The sequence below is a fragment of the Balaenoptera borealis genome (genome assembly GCF_965194805.1).
Source record: "Balaenoptera borealis genome assembly, chromosome: 5".
In the NCBI taxonomy this organism is placed as follows: domain Eukaryota; kingdom Metazoa; phylum Chordata; class Mammalia; order Artiodactyla; family Balaenopteridae; genus Balaenoptera; species Balaenoptera borealis.
In genome coordinates this window covers 484,341-505,857 of record NC_138862.1, presented here as the reverse complement: position 1 = coordinate 505,857, position 21,517 = coordinate 484,341, and the positions used below count along the sequence as shown (strand labels likewise).

The window sequence follows — 21,517 nt, the reverse complement described above, 5'->3', positions numbered from 1 at the left end:
GCAAGTTGGCCCTATGGAGCCCCTTCCACGCTGGGGTTCCAGGGGCTGTCCTAACAGGAATACACTTGTATTCCGGGTGTGGGTTTGCCTTTCCTGCCCGCAGGGCCTCAGCCTGACCCTCTCTCAGAGTTTCCCACCGCATGGGGTCCCTCCTAACACTCTTTGACGCAGGGCACTGCTTTATGGCAGAGGTGCCAGAGTGGACCCATGACTGTGCAAGCTGGGGGCAGACGCATTAAACCCTCGATATGGCACTGTGTCCCCAGTGGGAAGAATCCATGGGTCCAGGAGTGGCAGCACCGCCGGTGGCTTCTTGTCCCTGTAGCTCTGGGCTCCGTGGGTTGGGGGTGCCGGCCCCGATTCCCACTAACTCTGGTCGCCCCCCCGGCACTCCGGTTCTGTGGGTCCAGGCGCCAGCGGGACCCAAGGGAGGGACTCCTAGGAACGGAATCAAGTGATTTTGCTGCTGGTTGGCTGCGATCGTGACACGAACAGGGCCAGCATCCCGGTCGGCGAAAGGACCCCTGGAGACGAGAGTTTGGTTCCCGCCACCCCCGGGCACGGCCACAACCCGGAGCGACTTTAGGGGCAGCCCTGAGCTGGCGCACGCAGGCAGTGGGGCCCAGCTTCCTGGGCTATCCCCGGGCGCTCGCGAAGCTTGACTCAACTGGACACCGGCGCAGACTCCCCACGGGTGGCCTCAACCTCGCGGGAACGCGAACCTGCCTCCGCGCCAGTCAGCCGGGCCAGACAACCCACGTGCGCGGGGCCCTTCAAACCGACCAACCACAGAGAGCGCCGAGGCTGCCGCGCCCAGTTCAATGGTCCTGCCCGAAGAGGCGGGAGCGTCCGTGCGCCAATCGGAGGGACGGACTCAGGGGCGGAGCTCCGCCGGGCCGCGCCTCCTTGAGGGCACCGCCCTGAACGCGCGTGCGCGAGGGCAGGACTGCGGCCTCTGATTGGCCGCGGGCCGGGGGTGCACGCCCCGGGGCGGGGCCCGGCGCGGGGCGGGACCACGTCTGCGTGACAGTTGTCGTAGGGGGAGGGTGAGCCCAGGCGGTGGGGAGGGAGTGTAAATAGAGCGAAGGCGGCGCCGCATCGGCCCCGCCACCTCCCGGCGACCTGCGAAGAGCCCCGGAGTAAGATGGAAGAAGATGAGCGAGAGCGGCGGCGCAGAAAAGTGGAGGCCGGGAGAGCGAAGGTAAACGGCAGCGCCTCCTCCCCCCGCTGTCCCGGCGTGGGCTCCACAGGGCGGGCTCCGGCGCCTGCCACCGCTCCCTGCCAGGAGCGGACGCGGCCACGAGGGGACCGCTATCGCCACACTCTTGCCCTTTCCGCCGACTGGGCTGGAAGTCGCCCCTTGGCCGCCGCCATCTTGAATCCGCCGCCCTCTACCTGGGCCCGCCCCCGCCGTAGCCACAGCCAATCAGCGGCCGGGGGCGCGCGGCGCCTGGTGGAGAGGTCGGGCGCGGGGTACGTCGGGACTGGTGGGGCTGCGCTTGTGCTGGGCAGGGGCGGGGCCGTGGGAGCCGGGCGTCCCCTCCCGCCACCCCCCCGGGACCCCCCCACCTTCCCCCGCCCCGACCACCCCCGGGGAGCTGCCAGAGGAGCCGGCGAGGCGGCTTCATTGACAGACAGTGGTGTCCTCCGGACGCGGCGTCCCTGACGGCCGCCCGTTCCCGGAGCCCGAGGTGCCGGGACGGGCGCTGTCACCACACCTGCGCTCTTGTGCACACCTACTGGCACTTGTGCGTCTCCCTGTCCTTGCCCGGATTCCTGAAGGGCTTGGAGGCCGGGATTCCCTGCAGTTGGGCGACACGGGCGCTCCCCCTAGGGCTCAGCTCAGCTTCCATCCGATTAAAACGACGTGCAGAGATTCGTTTTACACGGAATTCTGCAGTTCTTTTTGCTACAGAAGTTCGGAGTGGTGTTCCCGAGCACGGGACTTGTTCACCCTGTGGAATGCCTCCCACCGACCCACGCCCTGGTGTCGGGGCTCCTGAGACGCTTGTGCCGCCTCCTCGCTGCTTGGGGCCCAGGTGGACGGTCCTGGGCAGGTGAGGGCGGAGGGCCTCTGTCGGGGCCGCCCCTCGCGCCGGGCCTGGGAGCTCCAGACGCCCGGACGGAGCCTCCCGGGAGGTGTCACGTCCCTGCGCTGCGGATGCCCCCTGGAGCTCTGTGCGGTCCCGGAGTGGCCTTTGTCATCCACGTAGGCACCGTCCGGTACTCACTGTTCTGGGCGTGTTGTGGCGATTGAGCCGTTTGCCAACTAGACGCGGGCCCTAGAGACAGTGGAGAAAGCCCGGGCGCGTGTGCTGTGCCGCCCTGGCCCACCCCGTTCCGGCTGTGGGGGGGAGCCGCTGTGCAGTGCCCGCGATTATTAGGCAGAGCCCTCTGAGGTTGCTGTTTGAGGTCAGACGCGGTCAGACATTGGGAATTTCACGTGGATCAGCCCTCAGGGGTGTTCAGTTCCGTGCTAGTTCCTTCCCTCGAGGAAACCACAGGGCCACTGCATTAAAGAGACCACTCAGAACACATGGTGAGTGGTGTGAGGTGGTGACAGGCAGAGGACAGAGCGGCCTCCTCAGGCTTCCTGTGCAGGTCAGACTTCTGACTGGGGTTTGAAGAGTGAGGCTGTTGTGTGTTTTTTCCCCTTTGCATGTGCCTGGCACATAGGAAGGAGATGGAAGCGAGCCGGAGTTTAGTACCCACCGTTTTCCCTGAGCTCACCATGGTCTGTAAATGTGCCGAAATGTTGCTTGAAGGAGCATTAATGGTGATGAGAAGATTTCACCTGGGGAGAAGAAACAGATGCTTCTTGTTGGGTGACCACAGGCCGGAGACTGGGTCTGTGATGCAGGAAGGGAACTCACAGACGGTTAGAGTTGATGGAGTTGGGCACAAAATCAACGAATCTGGGGCTGGTTTTGAAGGCAGTGTCTGTTCTTGAGAGACGGTTTCTCTCACTTAAATTGCCTCTTGTGATTTTCCTATGTCCATGAAATTGTGCACTTCTGTTATCATTTATACAAACATTTGTTAGATGCATTTGCTTTTATGACCAGAGTTGTCATTTGAAGGACCTTGTCCTCCTGTGAAAAGCTGACGTTAGCTATCATACCTTTTGAATAAGGTGTTAGTGGGAGATGGTGTGTGAACAGTCTAAACCCTCAGATTTGTGGGACTGAACAGAGCCAGGTGTGCCTTCTGATAGGGACATTCTGCGGAGGTCCCTGGTGCTTTGGTGAGCTGCGTCATGAAAAATAGAACATCTGATTCCATAAAGGAGGATGTTAGATTGACCTAGCTTAATTAATTTTTTGCTATTTTTGTACCTTGTCTCAGAATCTATGGCAAGGAAGTTTTGGCTAGGCTATGTATTTCCCTGATTGGGGGAAAATGGGGCAAAAAGGGAGAATTTAGCTTTTCTATATAGTTTTAAACCTTAAACATGCCTTGATTAAGCTGTCAGTTTTTAAAATAGATGTACTTTTTAATTTTTGAATTTTTCTGTAAACTGTCAGGGGCTGGAAAAGCTATTCTGCCAGTCAGCCTTATTGCTTTCCTTTGTCTGTAGGCATCATTAACAGCCCTTAATGTTAGATTCTTCGGGTGTCATTCTGAACCTTTAACTCCCAGTATCGTAGATGTTAATGGAGGTGGTGTTTCTGGGTCGGGGCCTGGTTGATGTGAGTCTGGCCAGGTGTGGCCGTGTGGACTGAGCCAGCCCCAGAGCCTCATGTTCCCCACAAGCTTGCTGTCTTTGTGGTTCTGTTACTTTTTCCTCACTTACCTTTGCCTCTACTACCTCTCTACGTTTTTGCGCAGCTTGCTCACTTCCGACAGAGAAAAACAAAAGGTGACTGTGCGCATTCGAAGAAAACGCCGGCGAAGAGGAAGGGCGCGGCTGTCGATGCGCCTGACCAGGAGGAGAGTCCGATAGCTGCGGCCGAGGCCGGCGGACTCCTGGGAGGCCGGGACGTTGGCCAGAACACGTCGTGCAGCGACACCCCTGATGGCGCAGGAGTCCCTCAGGTAGATTTGCTCGGCTCTGTGTTTTCACGTTTTGCTTATCTTCTGGTTATTGCTAGCGTAATTTACTAAAAGTGGTCTTCGGTCTGTTTTTGCCTATCAAAAGTGGGGAAAGGGAGTTTTATTTTATCTTACAAAAGGGGCGTATATTTTTGTGGTTTTACTTCTAATTAAAGTTTTTTCTTCATCCCATGATTTTGAGAAATTTGGGGTGAGCTGTTTGAAGGCAGGGGTCAGTATTGGTGCTCAGTGTGGTAACGGGAGTTTGGAAAGTGTGGGTTCCTCGGGTGTGGCTGTGCCTCAGCCCCCCTGACGGGTATCTCTGGACACTTAAGCCATAATATCCCTTCACCTACTGTCAAATCCACCTACTTGTGGGTCTTTGTCTTTTCCCTTCTTTCTGAATGTGGGGTGAGGAGGGCAGGGCTGAAGGTGTCACAGAAATGGTGTCTTGTCTGCTGTTTGAGACCCTGTGAGCTGCAGGGGCGGGTGTGGACCTGGGTGTTGAGGGTGCATGGCCTCCCTGGGTCTCCTGGTTGCCTGCATGTGGGTCTCCTTGGGGCCTCCTCTCCTTGGGGCTTCCTCTCGTGTGTGTACTTAAACTGGGAGTACCCCTAACCTGTGTGCAGCAGGGCAGGGGCAGGTGTTTGCTAGAATGAGCTGAAAACTGGTGGTTGAGAGCAGAATTTGACTCAAAGTCATGCTGTGTCTGGACTGCCTTATTGGAAAAAAAGGAATGATTGCTAGCATATAAAGTTTATGATATTCTACCTACAAACGTATTATAGAATGTTCCTTCTTCTGACGAATTGGAAGACCTCGCCATGGCGCTCCGACTTTGCCCGGGGAGCAGCTGCCCAGAAAGAACTCTGGTGCCTGAGTCTTTGGACCAGCCTGTGCCCAGCTCACTCTGCCTCCACTCCCCGTGGTCTGAGGGACCTGAGGCTGGATATCAGTTTCGGTTCATGTTCGTCCTCTTGTTGCTTCTCTGGGGTCGGGCTGTGGGTTCTCAGCAAGCTTGTCTCGTCACAGCTGAGTCCACGAAAGCCACGTTGAGAGTGCTGAGCCTTTACTCTCAGTGGCTTTTCTCTGTATGTTTCCTGCTTAGGCTCTTTGAGGAGAAAGGCTCGTAGTATAAATTAACATTTATTAATTTCATATGTTTATTTTCAAATCAGACAAGTCTTTTTTAAGTTAAAGGTTTTGTGGTTTTTAGCTTTTTGTTTTAAGGTGTCAGACCCACAAAAAGATTGCAAAAAATAACACAGAGTTCCTGGAGATCCTCACCTAGCTTCCTGAAATATTGACACCTATGTAATCATAGTATAAATCGCAGTCAGTTTTAGTTAACATTGAAACAATACTGTGAGCTAGTTGATAGAGCTTATTCTAATTTTTCCGATTTTTCTGGTCCAGGATTCTGTATTGCATTTCAGTGCCTTGTCACCTTAGTCTCCTCCAATCTGGACAGTTTCTCAGTCTTCCTTTGTGTTTTATAAGTTTGATACTTGTGGAGTACTAGCTACTTATGTTGTAGGATCCCTGTCAGTTTGGGTTTGTTTGATGTTTCCTTCCGATTGAAGTCAGGTTGTGCATTTTGGCAGGAACACGGTGGAAGTGATGACGTTGTCTGCTGAGTGCATCCTGAGAAGAGGCACGGATGGTGTGGTGTTAGCTATGTCTCACTACTGGGGGGCCTGCCAGATTTCTGCTGATAGAGAAGTTTTTGTTTTCCCCTTTGTAGTTAATAAGTATATTCTGTGGAGGTACTTAGAGACCCTGTAAATACTCCATTTCTCATTATACTTTCCATTAGTTTTAGCTTCCATTGAAGATTCTTGCCTGCAGTAATTACTGTGATGGTGTTGGCCAAATGATGACTTTGTTTCCATCATTCCATCTACATATATTAATTGGCATTTTACTCTAAGGAAGAACTGTTGCTTCTCCGCAATTTGTTTATTTATCTATTCAATTATTTATATCAGTATGGACTCCTAGATACTTACTTTATTATGGGTTTTAATCCATCATATCAATGTTTATTTTGTTGCTGAAATACGTACATTTGGCCACTGGGATGCCTTTGAATTGGCATCTGTGACCTTTCAACATGCCCTCATCACTTTCTGGCACCTTAATTCCTGGCACCAGGATTTTCTAGGCTTATTTTGTCTTTCCTGCTGCAGCCCCAAACCAGCCATTTCTTCAGGGAGCCCTGGTTCCTTTCGGTGGAGAGTGGTTGTGGACTCCAAGACCTGGGTGCTTATTGCTTGCGGGCTGGGGTTGCTTCTAGGCTGTTTCAGTAGACAGAGCCAGAGAATAGAAATGTACGTATGTGCACGCACATCTATATCTACTTGTCGACTTGTATGTATGATAAAAACCATGAATTCACACGAATATCTTCAATTCCAATCCAACAGCATAGAATTTATTCTAGCTTTTCCCCTCTCCTTATTTTTAGCTCCTTTTTCCCATAGTGAGAAAATGGGGAAAAGGCTTATCTACAGTATCTTTACTTATTTGCTCAGTCTTAAAATACACACAGATTAATTTCAGAATTGCAACTTCTCATGCCAGTAAAACACAAATTTACCAACTATAGAATATTTGTTTATACAGCTATCCCTCACTTTTCGAAAGCTCGCTTTACACCACTTCACTTTTACAAAAGACCTACATTAGTACCTGTTCTTGCTAACAGAAAGAAATCCAAAGAGGATTTTCAGTTTTATGAAGAAATGTAATTGCTTCTTTACCTTTGTGCCATTTTGGTTTATGAAAGCTTTCAGAGGAATGCTCTATTTTTGGTAGTGGGGGACACCTGTAGTTGTTTTTGTCTTTATTTTTCCAAAGTTTATTGTTTAGCGTTCCCAGGTCATTTGTTAGATATATGTACTGCGAATATTTTTCCTAGTCTTGCTTACCTAGTTGTTTTCTTAATGGTGTCCTGTGATAAATAAATGTTCTTAACTTTGATGCTGAATTTATCATTGTTTTCTATGGTTAGTGATTTCTGTGTCCTGTCCAAAAGATCTCCCCTAGTCCTGAGGTTGTGAAGATAATCTCCTGTGTCTTCTTGAGGCTGGATGGCCTGGTTTCTATGTTTAAGTCTGTGATCCATCTCAAGTTACTTTCTGTGTATGGAGCACCTTGACTTTTAGAAGAATGGTTTAGTTTTGCTGGTTTTGAGTGTTTTATAAATAGAATAATCCAGTATGCATGTCCCTAGTCTGGGTCTTCTTCTTATCCAGCATCCTTTAGGAGTGAAAGGCTATAGTTCTTTCATTTTTGTTGTTGTATCCTATTTTGCTGTATGGGTATACCTTGGTTTTTCTGTTCCGCTGTTGATTGGCATTTGCTGTGAACATTCTCATGCAAGTCTCTTGGTGTCTGTGTGAGCACGTTTCTATGGGGCCGTAATTAGGTATTTAATATCTGAGTCAGTGTTTAGGTATATGTTCAACTTGTGTATGTTGAGCTGTGTTTTAAAAGAGTTGTTCAGTTTATATTTTCAGTGGTGGCATATGAGTGTTTTCCTTGTTCCATAACATCTGTGATTGGTGTTGACATTTGTTTTCTATTTTAACACTTTTGGTGGGTGTGGAGTGGAGTGTATTTTAGCGGAGTGCAAGCTTAGTCAAACATTCCAAAAAAATCAGTGTGATTCACTTAAGAGACTAAAAGAGAAAAGTCATATGGTCCTCTCAGTTGATTTAGAAAAAGTGTGTTTTGCGAGAGAATGACCTGTAATTTTCCTCTCTTGTCAGGTTTTTGTGTTGAGGTTATGTTGGCCTCGCGTGACGAGCTGAGAGGGTCCTTTGCTCTGTGGGTGAGCTGGTGTAAGATGGTGGAGCTGTTGGGGACTGAAGCTTTCTTTGTGGAAAGACCTTTAATTGCAGAGTCAACTTACTGAACAGTTACCAGACTATTCAGTTGTGCTTTTTCTCAGAATGTGTCCTTCTAATCTTCCAGTTTTGGGTATTAAGTTATTCGTAGGAATATTCTTCTGTGGCGTCAGTGTTGACGACCCTTTTTATTTTTGTTTGTCCTTAGGTATGTTTTTTGTTTGTTTGTTTGTTTTGGCCACACCCTGCGGCATGCGGAGTCTAGTTCCCCCACCAGGGATGGAACCAGCACCGCCTGCAGTGGAAGCGTGGCGTCCTAACCACTGGACCGCCAGGGGAGTCCCTGTCCTGAGATATGTTGCTCACTTGCTGATTCCTGACGGCGAGGAGACTGAGGTGCCGTCCTGGGGAGACGGGAGGTCTGCGATGTCGCTGTGACTCCCGCTTCCCAGCATCGTGGCCCGAGTGCTGCTCTCTGCGTTCTTCTCTTGATTCGCCTGATGGTTGTGAAAAGTCCTCGCTGTCAGCATTGCTCTCTGCGTCATTTTGGGAGGAAAATGAAAAATTCTTAACGAATTGTCTTTTTTTAGTTTTATTTTTAATTTTTAAACTTTTTGGCCACGCCGTGCGGCATGTGGGATCTTAGTTCCCTGACCAGGGATGGAACCCGTGCCCCCCTGCAGTGGAAGCGCGGAGTCCTAACCACTGGACCATCAGGGAAGTCCCTGAATTGTCACGTTGAAAGCAGGCTACTGAGATGGTCTCTCCAGTCACTTAGAAAACTGGAGGGTGGATGAGTTTACTGTCCCTCGTCCTTCTAGGTGGTTCCGTCATTCTTCTGTTTCCTCATTATTTAAGGTGGTGTTGGCATGGTTGGGAATAATTGAGTGTGACAAAACAATCCTTAGGATGATAAATAGCATCGTGACATGGGAGAAGCAAGGTTGCTCGGGTCCATTTTGTGTCTTAGATAAATGCAGGGGTCTGGTAGTAACTGCAAGGTAAAATGTTTTACTCTAGTAAAAAAAAAAAGTAAATTTTCTCATTGTTCTTTGGAAGACCTGTAAGAAGGAATAAAATTATGCTGGTCCTGTCAAGCAGTTACAACTGCCCAGAAAAGAAACTTGATAAGTGCAGTTAGGTCCAGCAGACGCTAACGCTCACCCTGACAGCGGCAGAGTGATGTGTGGTCGGGGCTGGAGGTGCAGGTGGACATGGGGGTGGAAGCCGCCCGCGAGCCGCCAAGTCGTGCGCACCGAGCCTTGCTGCAGATAAAAGCCCCAATTCTTGTAAACTTATGGGTCAAAACTGTTGGGGGAAAATTCATTGGAAAACTTTAAACTCAATTTTGAGGTGATTTGTAAAAAGAAACTAAAAATACTGTTCTGCAAATTATTAAGGAAAAGATTTATCTAAAAAAGGAAAATCTTGAAGATGGAATATTTGAATTTATATAAAATTAAGAACTTAGAAGATACGTGTTGAGCAACTAAAGTTTAGTGATTTGTGTTAAGCACCCGGTGAAATAACTTAAAGAAGCAGAATTCGTTAAAAATCGGGCAGCAACATCATTAGGGAAGCAAGTTACATAAAAAATGTTTAGAGCTTGAGATTTGTGTAGAAGGAGAGTGCAGATGGAACTGGCGGGCCTGGAGGCGGGCGGGGCCGGGGGGGGGCCGGGCTACCCCGCGAGCCGCTGTGGATGCTCCTGGCCCTTCCCCTCCAGCTGCAGGAGCCCGGTGGAGCGGGGACGCCGCAGAAGCTGGATGGCGACGGTCCGGAGCAGCCTGGGGTAATGACGAAGGTATGCCTTGCCTGGGTTCTCGGTTAAGTTTGATCTTGGTGGTGGGCGTGGAAGGGAGAGTCGCGCTTCCTTCACTGAGGGTCCTGTGGGGTCAGCGTGCCTCCTGGGCCTGGCCCTCGATGCCCACGCCCACGTGGGTAGCCCCGCATGCGAGACACATTGGGGGACGGGCTTGCCGGCTGGGCGCTGGTCTTACCGTCCCAGTTCCTACCACAGTGCTTGGTGTGACTTCCATGAGTGCTGAATTGATTACTTTTCTTTAATCCATTCAGTTTTTGTTAGCATTTGGGAGAAAATTTATTAGATGTTGACCAATTTCAAAGTGTTACATTGAAAGTCCTGTATTTTATCTTATTTTTTTTTTTAAAGTATAGTTGATTTACAACATTGTATTAGTTTCAGGTGTACAGCATAGTGATTCAGTAGTTCTGTAGATTATACTCCCTTATAAGTTAACACGAAATAATGGCTATAATTGAGAGTCTGTATTTTAGACCTTCGATTCTAGCTGGACTCAGTGCACACTGCTTTTGGCAGTGAGCAAGTTTGGTGTTTAGTCTGCATTATTGCAGGAGAAATCTAGCTCAGAGGAGGGCCTGGCAGGGCCTGGAGAAATGGTCTCTAGTGGGGTCCATAAAACCCAGCCTTAAATACACATGTCATACTTGTTTTAAACTGTGACTTGTAGCATCTTTGTGGAAAAGTAAACAAAACTTAGATAGAGCCTAACGGATGAGTACACCGCGAGTACAGCACGTGGTCTCTACAGGCCGGGGCAGGGCGGTGCTGGGGCCTGCTCCCTGCTGCCCGCCCTGAAGGGAGCACCCTCCTGGCTTCTGTGCCGATTCCGACGTAGAGCTTTGTGTGAGTGGATCAGACACGGTTCTGGTCTTCTCTCTCCTTCACCTTGAGCGTCTTTGCATCCTTCTATTTGAGATGTGTGTCTGGTGAGCAGCATACGGTTGATTTTTAACTGACTCTCACAGTTACTGGGCAGTGAATTCCCTTATATCTAATGGAATCACTGATGTGCTTGTACTTACATTAGACGTTTAATTTGGGCTTTCTGTTTGCCCTGCCTGTTTTGTTTCTTTCTTTTCTCCTTTTTTGCCTTCTTTGGATTATTTTTTATCAGGGGATTAAAAAAAAAATTCTCCCTTTGTTCATTTTGAAGTAATAATATACAGTTTCTATTCTTTTAATGGTGAGGCTATTAAATACAACATATATACTTAATTTATCTAAGTCTAAATTTAATCAAAACCTTCACCTTCCTCTTGCATAATTACTGAAACTCCATTTATACTTCCCTCAACCTCCGTTTTTGTCACAGTCTTTTTCTTAATTGTAAAGCACTCATGAATTTTACCATCTTAACTACTTTAGGTGCACAGTTCATTGGTGTTTGTACATTCACACTGTTGTGCAACCGTCAGCACCATCCGTCTCCAGAACTCTTTTCATCTTGCCAACCTGAAACCCTGTCCACTAAGCGACATCCCCCAGCCCCTGGCAGCCGCCATTCTACCTTCTGTCTCTGTGACTTGGCGCTCCTACACGCCTCACGGCAGCGGGGCAGTGGAATCGTGTAGTTGTCTTTTGGGCCTGGCTTATTTCACCGCACTTGGTGTCCTCCAGGAGCTGGAGCTGGAAGCGCTGCGCCTGAGCCTGAGCGACATGCACGCGGCGCGGCTGGAGCTGACGCAGGCGCACCTGCAGCGCGAGAAGGACGCGGCGCTGGCCGAGCTGCGTGCCGAGCTCGCCGGGCGGCACGCGCAGGAGCGGGCCCTGCTGCAGAGCCGCGCGCGCCGGGAGCTGGAGCTGGTCCGGGAGGAGGCAGGTACGCTCGGCGGCCGGCCCGCGGGTGTCGTCGGAGGCGCCTGGCTTCTGTGCTGTGCTTGGGCCTCTGTGTGCGACCAGGCCTCGTGGAGCCCGCCCCCGCCCCCGTCCACCCCTGCGCCCTGTGCCCTGTGCCAGGTGGCGGCTCAGGTGCCTCTCAGTCTGGCGATGTGCTGGCCTCAAGGTGAACTTATATGATTTCATTTTAATGTTTCTTGGTACATTTTTTGTTAGTACTTTTTGTAAAAATCATACATAGTAGTTTTATTGAGCTGTAATTCATGTACCATGTGGTTCACCCACTTAAAGTGTTTAAAGGCAGCACTTCGGTGGCTTTTCGTGTTTTCACGCTTAGAACGTCCTTCCCCCGGAGGAGAGACCCTGGCCCGTTTCCCTGGGATCTGCCCCGGTTGCAGAGTCTGCCTCTCCTGGGGGCCCACCCACCTGGAGGAGCAGCCTTGTCGGTCCTTTGATGCCTTGCCTGTTTCTTCACCTACTTTCAGGCAAACGCAAGGAGATAGTTCCACGTCCTCCCCTGCTTCTGTTAAATTTTAAAAATATGAAATATGCCTTCCTTAGTTAGGCCTGTTCGATGCTGTTTCCTCCATGTGCACCCCTGGGAACGGTCCCCCGAGAGGCCCACCCTGCCGTCCGGTCCCTGAAGCTCTGCTGCAGCTGGGGCCCCTGTGGACCTGGCGGGACCTGCCCTCAGAGGGAGGCTTCTGGGCCTTTGCGTGATTTCTGGAGTTGCTCGGGCCGCCTTCCCCGCGCCCAGGGGTTGCTGGTTGTCGCCTGGTGCTACTTCTCCCCAGCTCCACGCTGGGCCGCGCCCACTGGTCCAGCGTCCTCTGCCTAGCACCTCCTTTCGTGTGCTTCTCCTCTCAGGCGGGGAGCCGTTGGGACCTAGCACGTCTTTACCTCTCTCCGTTTACTTGTGGTCCAGCACCCAGCCTGGAAGCTGGCTCAGCGGGATCCTGGACCGCGGGGCCCTGGGTGCGCGGTGGCCCGGCGTGGAGTGCACGGGCCGAGGTCCCCGTAAGCAGAAGGATGACGCAGGCTCAGCGCTCAGTGATCTGTGCAGACCCGCAGTTGGCCTCGCCCGGTCCTCCTGGACTGTCGCTCTGGCTGGACGTCTCCCGTCCTTTGTCAGGCACGAGTGTGATTTGCTGATTAACCCAGACATCATCACCTGCTTGTTTCTCACAGACGCGTCCCGTCCTGTTAATGTCAGCAAGTGTTTGGTGGAGCGGCCAGAGGTGCCGGGAGCCTTCTCATCTCCTGGGGATTCAGATTGGGGAAAAGTCTGAGCCGCGGTGATCTGAACGACTTTTTATGTTTCTCTTCCAGCTGAGCTGAAGGAGAAGCTACAATCAGAAATGGAGAAAAATGCCCAGATGATAGAGGTACAGAGGATAAGAAAATTCATTCCGTGTACACGGCATTTCCCTCATCCCCACCCGGGACCCCTCCCCTTGATTCTAACAAAATGCAGTCAGAGCTGGAGTCGTGGGGGTGAAGCACGACGCGCTGCTTTCTCTGCCCAATGGGAATTCATCACAGCAGCTAGTTGTGGGCTTTTGTGTTACCTGGTGTGATGGGAGTCTCTTTCCTCCCATCTGGTTTCTGAGCAGCCCTGTGGCACGGCCCTGGCTGTGCTTGGGGCACAGACCTCGGTCCTCACGGACGGGAGGCGTGGATGCCACGGAGGTGGTAATCAAGTGACGTGTATGGGCCTCGGGGAACCACGGGCGGTGGGGGGTGGGACGAGCATGACTCTTGCGACCCATCCCTTCCTCAGGGCTACGCTTGTAGAAGGGCCATTGGCGCTGGTGACGGCCGAGGAAGTGGGTAGCGTTAGGGGATGTGTGACGTCAGGCCGAGGGGACCTGTGTGCCCTGGCCACTCTGGACAGGCGGTGGGTGGAGGACGGCCTCGTACCCCAGCCCCTGCCCTCTGAGCTGGACAGAGGGGCCTCGTTTCTTAGGGCTCCTGGGACAGAGCCTGACCCCATCCGAGCTCGACGGTGCCGCTGTAGTGCCCGGGTCTTGCGTGGGGGACGGATGCCTGTCTTGCTGGCCGAGTTCCTGCGCTTTTGCTCAGCGACCAGTTCTGTTTCTGGCAGATGGTCCTGGTTCTCGTGTCCTGGGCTGTTTGCCTGCAGGTGCTCTGTTCCTGTCTGACTGGACGTCCCGAGCTGTGTCCTGTACTCACAGTCTGGTCTGGGAGGGGGTGACGGTTTTCGAATGCACAGTTGAAATTTTTTACCGCAGTAATAAACTGTTGGCCATCATCTACTTTTTCCTCATTTAAATTAGACCCTGAAGCAAGACTGGGAATCCGAGAGAGACTTGTGCTTAGAAAACCTACACCGAGAATTATCGGAAAGGCATCGGTCAGAACTGGAGAATTTACAAAACCAGTTTAAGAAAGAATTGGCAGAACAGAAGGCTGAGTTGGAGAAGGTTTTTCAAGACAAAAATCAGGCTGAATGTGAGTCTCTAGTTAAAATGAGCAAGTTTGGAAGGGGACTAAGTTTTCCTGTGTCATCCTAGAAAAAATGCCGTGTGACTGGCTGGCAGGAGAGTTAGCCTTGGGGTCCCTCCTCGTTGGTCACAGGCATCTCAGGTTCCCTAAACCTTCCGAAACCTTCATTTCAGAGACACCTTTTGCATGTTCTTCTACTAAATTGCTATCGAAAAAGTAGTTCGTGATTGTTCCCTTTCTGTTACACGGCGGGGCCCACCGGTCAGTAGATGCTGTCTGCTGGCCTGCGCCTTCCCCTCCCTTCCTCCCCGAAGAGAGCAGAGTCCTGAGAATGGGGGCTGGAAGGGCCTGGGGGACCCGCCGTGCCTGCAGCTGCCCCTGCTGAGGAGGAGGACGCTGTGCCGTCACAAACTGAGTGAGGCCCGTGCCCGTCTCCAGTTTCTCTTCAGACTCAGGAGGCTCAGCGCGAGGTGGCCCTGGGCAGGTTACGCGCGGACCTGCACTTGGAACACTGCCAGTACGTGGAGGACCTGGAGCTGAAATTCAAAGAAAAGGAAAAGGAAAACCAGCTTGAGGTAGGCATTGTACGAGGGGAGTTGGAGGAGATCTTGGATTGGGGTCATTTCACGCTCTATTATTGCCTGAAACTTAAGCCCTAATATGTGTATGTTTGTGTTTATTTTTAAATCGAGGTATAGTTGATTTATAATATTACGTAAGTTTTAGATGTACAACATAGTGATTCACAATTTTTAAAGATCGTACTTCATTATAAAATATTGGTTATATTCCCTGTGCCGTACAGTGTATTCTTGTAGCTTATTTTATACACAGTAGTTTGTACCTCTTAATTTCCTACCCCTAACTTGCCTCTCTCCCCATCCCTCTCCCCAGTGGTAACCACTAGTTCTTTATAACTGTGAGTCTTTTTCTGTTTTGTATATACATTCATTTGTTCTGTTTTTCAGATTCCACATATAAGTGATATCATACAGTATTTGTCTTTCTCTGACTTATTTCACTTAGCGTGATAATCTCCAGGTCTATCCATGTTGCTGCAGATGGCAGCAATCCTTTTTTATGGCTGAGTTGTATTCCATTGTATATATACACCACATCTTCTTTATCCATTCATCTGTCAGTGGATGCTTAGGTGGCCTCCTGTCTTGGCAATTGAAAATAGTGCTGCTCTGAGCATTGGGTGCATGTATCTTTGCGAATTAGTGTTTTCATTTTTTCAGATATATACCCAGGAGTGGGGTTGCTGGGTCATACGGTAGTTGTATTTTTAGTTTTTGAGGGACCTCCATACTTTAAGCCCTCCTTTAAAGAGACTCTCAGTATTTGGTGGAGCTGGTAGGTAGCCAGGTCAGGATATAGAGTCTGTGACTTTGACTTAATGATGGTGTTCAGTCCTACACCTGGAGAATTCGTGCCCTTGACAAGTGCCCCTGGGATGTCTGCAGGCTCCAGCCGTTAGGGGTGCAAGGGCACACGCTCTGACCTTGACTCAATAAACAAGAAGTTAGCAAGAAACATTTCTGCGGCTCACGTATTCAGAACTCTTTTCCATTGGAGCTTTACATACCGAAATATGGGTGATGTGGCCAGATCTCACTCAGGGACCTGAAGGGCCTTTATCACCAAGACCAAGAGTCAAGCAATGCCCCAAGCATTGGTTCAAGGAATTAGAAAGGAAATAACTGGAAGACGGAGTTAGCCGAGGCCCGCGTGTGGGTTTGCGGGGAGGAGAGTCGTGGAGCCCAGGAGGAGCCGCGTCTGGCCCTGTGGCTCTCGCACCTGCTCCTCCCCCCTCTCCTCCAGACAGAGGCCAGCTCGGCCGGGCAGGACCAGGGCCAGGCGGGGCCCTGCGGGCTGTCCCTCGTCCAGGGAGAGAGGCGGCCAGGGGTCACCTTCTGCCCTGTGCCCTGGGTGAGGAAAGGCCTGTTCCACGAGGCAGCGGAGCAGCCGCAGGCCAGCACTGCCCACGCTCCCCCGGGAGCGCTCGGCCCTGTGCTTGTGACTTGGGGTGCTGGGTGGCCACCCTGACCCAGGCCCCGGGAGGGCAGGTGGAGCCACTCTCAGCTCCGGCGCTGCAGGGCCGGCTGGCACGCGGCACACGCTTGGTGTGCAAGCTCTGTTCATCCCTGAAAGAGTCGCTTCCCAGGAAGGTTGACCAGGGAATGCGGAGAAAACCACACAGGCCACACGAGGGTGAGGGAGCCCGTGGTCACAGATGGAGGGGGCCCATCCACCCTCCCTGACAAAGTAGGGGGACAGGTCTCTGCTGGGAACGAGGCCGAGGCCTGGGAGGCGTCCACATGAGAGGCCGCGGTGGCCGTGGATTCCTCTGGTCTGCTCTCGGTGCCGCCTGGAGGTGGGTGGGCTTGAGCCGAGACTGCGCGTGTTCACCTGGTGCCCGTCGGGTGCTGCACGGGTATCACCGGCACTGCCTTGGGCCCGGGTCTTGGTTGGGCTCCCACACCATCGCCTTCTCTTCCAGCTGGAGGACCTGCGTGCCTCGTACACGGAGCTGCAGGCCCAGTCACAGGAGGAGATCCGGCGCCTGGGGGCCCAGCTGGAGTCTGCAAGGTCCAGCAGGCAGGAGCTGAGTGGTGAGGGGCCGCATGTGCACGATTCAGGCTCCCAGAAGCTGGAGCTGTGTTTTCACTGCTGAAACCCCAAACTAGGATGTAACAGTTCTGCAGGCCCAAAAAGGTGGTTTAGTAAACTTCTGTGAATTTTGAGGTCTGCGGCTTCACGGTGCAGAGCTGCTGGTGGCAGCCTTGGCTTCCTCGTAGGCGCGTTGGCGAGCGATGACTCTCGCATCCTGTGTCCTCGTGTGGACACGCACCGTTCACGCGTGAGACCGGGCTCACGGTGGGGCTTGGTTGAGCGCCGTCGAAATGCGGTTCTCAGTGGGCCTTCAGGTCGTCGGTGTACACCGCCTCCTGGGTCCCGTAAGCTCACCTGCACCAGGTGTTGTCAGGCTCCTGGGGCCCTGAGCTCTGGTTTTGGAGGGTGACGCCGTGTTTACTGAGGGCAGCTCACCTGGGTCTCCCCCTCGCAAGACCCCAAGTCAAAGGGGTCTCTGCTTGCCGGTGGCACCTTCAGAGGGAGGAGGTCACGAGACACGGGGCAGAGAGACGTGGGCTTGTCTGCTGCTCTCCAGACAGGCCTGAAACTGTAGGGTCTGCCCTGTGCGTAAGTGTTACTAAGCAGCAAAGAACAGAGTTATGAGAAAGGGCCCGCAGTAACACCTGACGGCCTGTGTGGGTGGATAGGCCTCCCGTCCCCACCGCAGCCAGGCTCCGGGCAGCCGCAGGCGGAGCTGGCGGACTGACCTGTGGGCGGGCTTCAGGCGTGCTCTCACACACGGGTTTCAGCTTGTGCGCCTTCCACTGCAGCCTCCCCCGTGCGTTCAAGGACCCTCGTGGGGAGCGCTGATTTGGGATGGTGACCTGTTTCCATCCCTGTTACTTGAAAGCTCATAACGAGCTGTGGTGAACTAGCTGGCAGCACCTCTCGATGAGAGCCGTGATGGGGACAGTTCTCTTATGGTCTGCGTTACTCGGCTGTTGCCGTTAACAAAATACCACCAAGTCAGCAGCCTGAAACCACTCAGGGTCACCCACAGCCCAAGTCCAGACATTGGGCTGGGCCTTGGCCTGGCTCTCTCGGTCGGCAGGGTCCTGTCCCTGTGCTTGTAGGACCGAGGTCCCGTTTCCTTGCTGGCTGTCGGCCCAGGGGCTGCCCACATTCCTCGCCGCGTGGCCCTCTCGTCTTCAGGGCCCCCGCGGCACGCTTCTCACACTTTCGATCCCCCTGACTTCTGTGCCGGCCTGAGAGAGCTCTCTGCCCTCAGGGCTCTGGGGTTTACTGAGGCCGCTTGGGTGGTCTCCCTGTGCGAGGCCCCCTGTGCCATGTAGCATAAACCCTGGAGGGTCCCACGTCCTTTCATGGGTTCTGGGATGGGGGGACCTTCTACAGTTCTGCCCCCAGCACCACACTACAGGCTCTTAACCACCTTCTGATTTCCCCTAAGTATTTCATTTTGAGATGATCGCTTGCTTTCATCCTGTAAAGAGTTACACAAGCAGCTCCTGGCCCAAGCGTCTCACGTGGAGGGGCTGGAACACCTGAAGCGGGACGTAGAGCGGCAGCAGCTGCAGGAGAGAGCCAGGCACGAGTCCGAACCGGGACAGCTGAGAATCTCTTGTGAAGAGAAGTTGAGGGAGGCCGAGAGGGGCTATCAGGAGGACCTGACCCTGTTACAGCAGCGACTGCAGGACGGGAAGGACGGCTCCCCACCGGAGACGGTGGGACTCAGGTAAAGCAGCGCAGGAGAACACGTTTATGTTTGGGTCTCGACAAGATGACATTAAAGCTGGGCGCTGGTCTGACCCGCGCGCAGGCCGCGGACGGCGCCGTGCTGCTGGGGTGGGTGGGCGCCACCTTCCCGGCAGTCATCCTGTCCTTGGCACAGAAGCGGGATCCCGGGGACAGCGGAGTTCAGTGGAGGGGCACCCGCGTCAAGTTGTTACAGCACAGTTTCTCAATTCATCCAGTGCCTGTTCAGAAGAGACATCTGCAGAAGAAGGAGACCGTCTTCATCAACTCGGCCTTCGGCTGGAGCAGCACGAGGTGATGGGACACCTTAGTTGTGTTTTGCGGTCTAGCTGACACAGGACATTATGACATGATTATTGGATGCCTGGGTGTGCTGTGAAGGGTCGGTCTGGTTAACAGCCACCACCACACAGAGGTAGAGTTTTCTCCTTGCGCTGAGAACTTTTAAGATTCACTCTCTTAGCAGCCTGTAGATACACAATACAGCATTGTTAACTGCAGTCCTGTGCTCTACACGACGCCCCAGGACTTTTTATCCTCTAACTAGAAGTGTGCATCTTTTTTTTTTTTTTTAAATTAATTAATTTATTTTTATATTTATTTTTGGCTGTGTTGGGTCTTCGTTTCTGTGCGAGGGCTTTCTCTAGTTGCGGCAAGCAGGGGCCACTCTTCATCGCGGTGCGCGGGCCTCTTCACTATCGCGGCCTCTCTTGTTGCGGAGCACGGGGTCCAGACGCGCAGGCTCAGTAGTTGTGGCTCGCGGGCCTAGTTGCTCCGCGGCATGTGGGATCCTCCCAGACCAGGGCTCGAACCCGTGTCCCCTGCATTAGCAGGCAGATTCTCAACCACTGTGCCACCAGGGAAGCCCCAGAAGTGTGCATCTTTTGACCCCTTCATCCATTTTGCCCACAGCCCCTCTCCCACCTCTGGCAACCACCAATCTGTTCTCCATGAGGTGGGTTTTTTAGATTCCACATAAAAGTGAGATCAGACAGTATTTGTCTTTCTCAATCTGACTTATTTCACTTAGCATAACACCCTCAAGGTCCATCCATGTTGTCACAAATAGCAAGATTTCCTTCTTTTTTATGGCTGAGTAGTGTTTCCATTGTGTGTATGTATGTACGTGTGTATGTGCCACATTTTCTTTATCCATTCATCTGTTGGTGGACATTTAAGTTGCTTCCATATCTTGACTATTGTAAATAGGGGCTGCTGTGAACGTTGGGGTGCATGTGTCTTTTCCAGTTAGTGTTTTTGTTTTCTTTGGTTCAATACCCAGGAGTGGAATTGCTGGATCATATGGTAGTTCTTTTTTTTTAACATCTTTATTGGAGTATAATTGCTTTACAATGCTGTGTAACAAAGTGAATCAGTTATACGTATATATATATCCCCATATCTCCTCCCTCTTGCGTGTCCCTCCCACCCTCCCTATCGCACCCCTCTAGGTGGTCACAAAGCACTGAGCTGATCTCCCTGTGCTATGAGGCTGCTTCTCACTAGCTAGCTATTTTACATTTGGTAGTGTATATATGTGCATGCCACTCTCTCACTTCGTCCCAGCTTACCCTTCCCCCTCCCCGTGTCCTCAGGTTCATTCTCTATGTCTGTGTCTTTATTCCTGTCCTGCCCCTAGGTTCTTCAGAACCTTTTTTTTTTTTTTTTGATTCCATGTGTATGTGTTAGCATACAGTATTTGTTTTTCTCTTTCTGACTTACTTCACTCTGTATGACAGACTCTAGGTCCATCCACCTCACTGCAAATAACTCAATTTCGTTTCTTTTTATGGCTGAGTAGTATTCCATTGTATATATGTGCCACGTCTTCTTTATCCATTCATCTGTCAATGGACACTTAGGTTGCTTCCATGACCTGGCTATTGTAAATAGTGCTGCAATGAACATTGTGGTACATGACTCTTTTTGAATTATGGTTTTCTCAGGGTATATGCCCTGTAGTGGGATTGCTGGGTCATATGGTAGTTCTAGTTTTAGTTTTTTAAGGAACCTCCATACTGTTCTCCATAGTGGCTCTATCAGTTTACATTCCCACCAACAGTGCAAGAGGTTCCCTTCTCTCCATACGCTCTCCAGCATTTTTTGGTGATGTTCTATTCTTAATTTTTTGAGGAACCTCCATACTGTTTTCCATAGTGGCTGCACCAGTTTACTTTCCCACCAACAGTGCATGAGGGTTCCCTTTTCTCCACATCCTCGCCAACCTTTGTTATTTGTTGGCTTTTTAATAATAGCTATTCTGACAGGTGTGAGGGGGTACCTCATGGTTTTGATTTGCATTTCTCTGAGGATTGGTGATGTTGAGCACCTTTTCATGTGCCTGTTGGCCATCTGTGTGTCTTCTTTGGAAAAGTATCTGTTCCGGTCTTTTGCCTGTTTTTTATTTAATCAGGTGGGTTATTTTTTGTTTTTTGGTTTTTTTTTGCTGTTGAGGTATATGAGCGTCTCCATAAACATTGAGAAAGGTTGTGTTTCATTAATCTTTAGTTGGGAACTGGACTGTCTTTATGTTATCAAATCTGAATTTCCATCCTTTTCACAAAAGCTTCCTTCTGTGACCCTGACAAGCAGAGGGAGGCTTGCTTTTGTGTCTCTGGTGACTCCACAGGCTGCATTGTGTCTGCTTGTTTAAAACAACAACCCGAGGTTCAAGGCATGACTTGGAGGCGGGTGGCTGGCAGGTCGGGTCCCGCCTGCATCCCATGCAGGCGCGGTCACCTGCCGCTCTCCACGAGCTCCCCAGCCGCCTGCGTCGTGCGTGTTGATGACCGGAGAGTGGAGCGCTGGGGAGAGTGTGTGCTGGGCGTCTTTTTAGTGGCCTGTACGCTCCTCTTCGTTGAACGGCCTCCACGCCGTTGGTTTCTGGCGTCTCCGACCTTTGTGGGCAGCCGTGTCCACACGGCTCTCTGTGGCAGTGGAAGCCTTCCGTGCCTGTTCCGACGCGGAGCTCTGAGGAGCCGCTGGCTCCCCTGTCCTCCTGCCCCCGGTGCTGGGGGTGGCGGTGCCATGCTGGCGGCGTGCCTGGGCCCCCAGCCGCTCGCAGGCCCCTCCGCGCTCCAGGGAGCCCTGAGATGGCAGTCTGTGTCCATTTTTCACACCAGGAACAGGCAGGGCCTGGACTCTGTCTCCACTTCTG

General features: G+C 51.8%; 1 protein-coding gene across 2 annotated transcripts in view; it reads left to right on the top strand.

Annotated features, from left to right (window-relative positions):
* The first annotated feature begins 1,009 nt into the window (after positions 1-1,009).
* Positions 1,010-21,517, top strand: part of LOC309629594 (pericentrin-like) — a 29,012-nt gene continuing 8,504 nt past the window's right edge. The window contains exons 1-10 of one of the 2 annotated variants that reach the window (XM_082393747.1): positions 1,010-1,201; positions 3,829-4,035; positions 9,610-9,687; positions 11,326-11,527; positions 12,874-12,929; positions 13,842-14,016; positions 14,449-14,585; positions 16,514-16,625; positions 18,097-18,340; positions 18,579-18,654. In XM_082393747.1, the coding sequence (XP_082249873.1) occupies positions 1,145-1,201; positions 3,829-4,035; positions 9,610-9,687; positions 11,326-11,527; positions 12,874-12,929; positions 13,842-14,016; positions 14,449-14,585; positions 16,514-16,625; positions 18,097-18,340; positions 18,579-18,654 (1,344 nt within the window). In that variant the 5' untranslated portion in view covers positions 1,010-1,144. Of the gene's footprint in view, positions 1,202-2,555; positions 4,036-9,609; positions 9,688-11,325; positions 11,528-12,873; positions 12,930-13,841; positions 14,017-14,448; positions 14,586-16,513; positions 16,626-18,096; positions 18,341-18,578; positions 18,655-21,517 lie in introns of those variants that run through there. The other variant, XR_014245130.1, reaches the window with a different exon arrangement.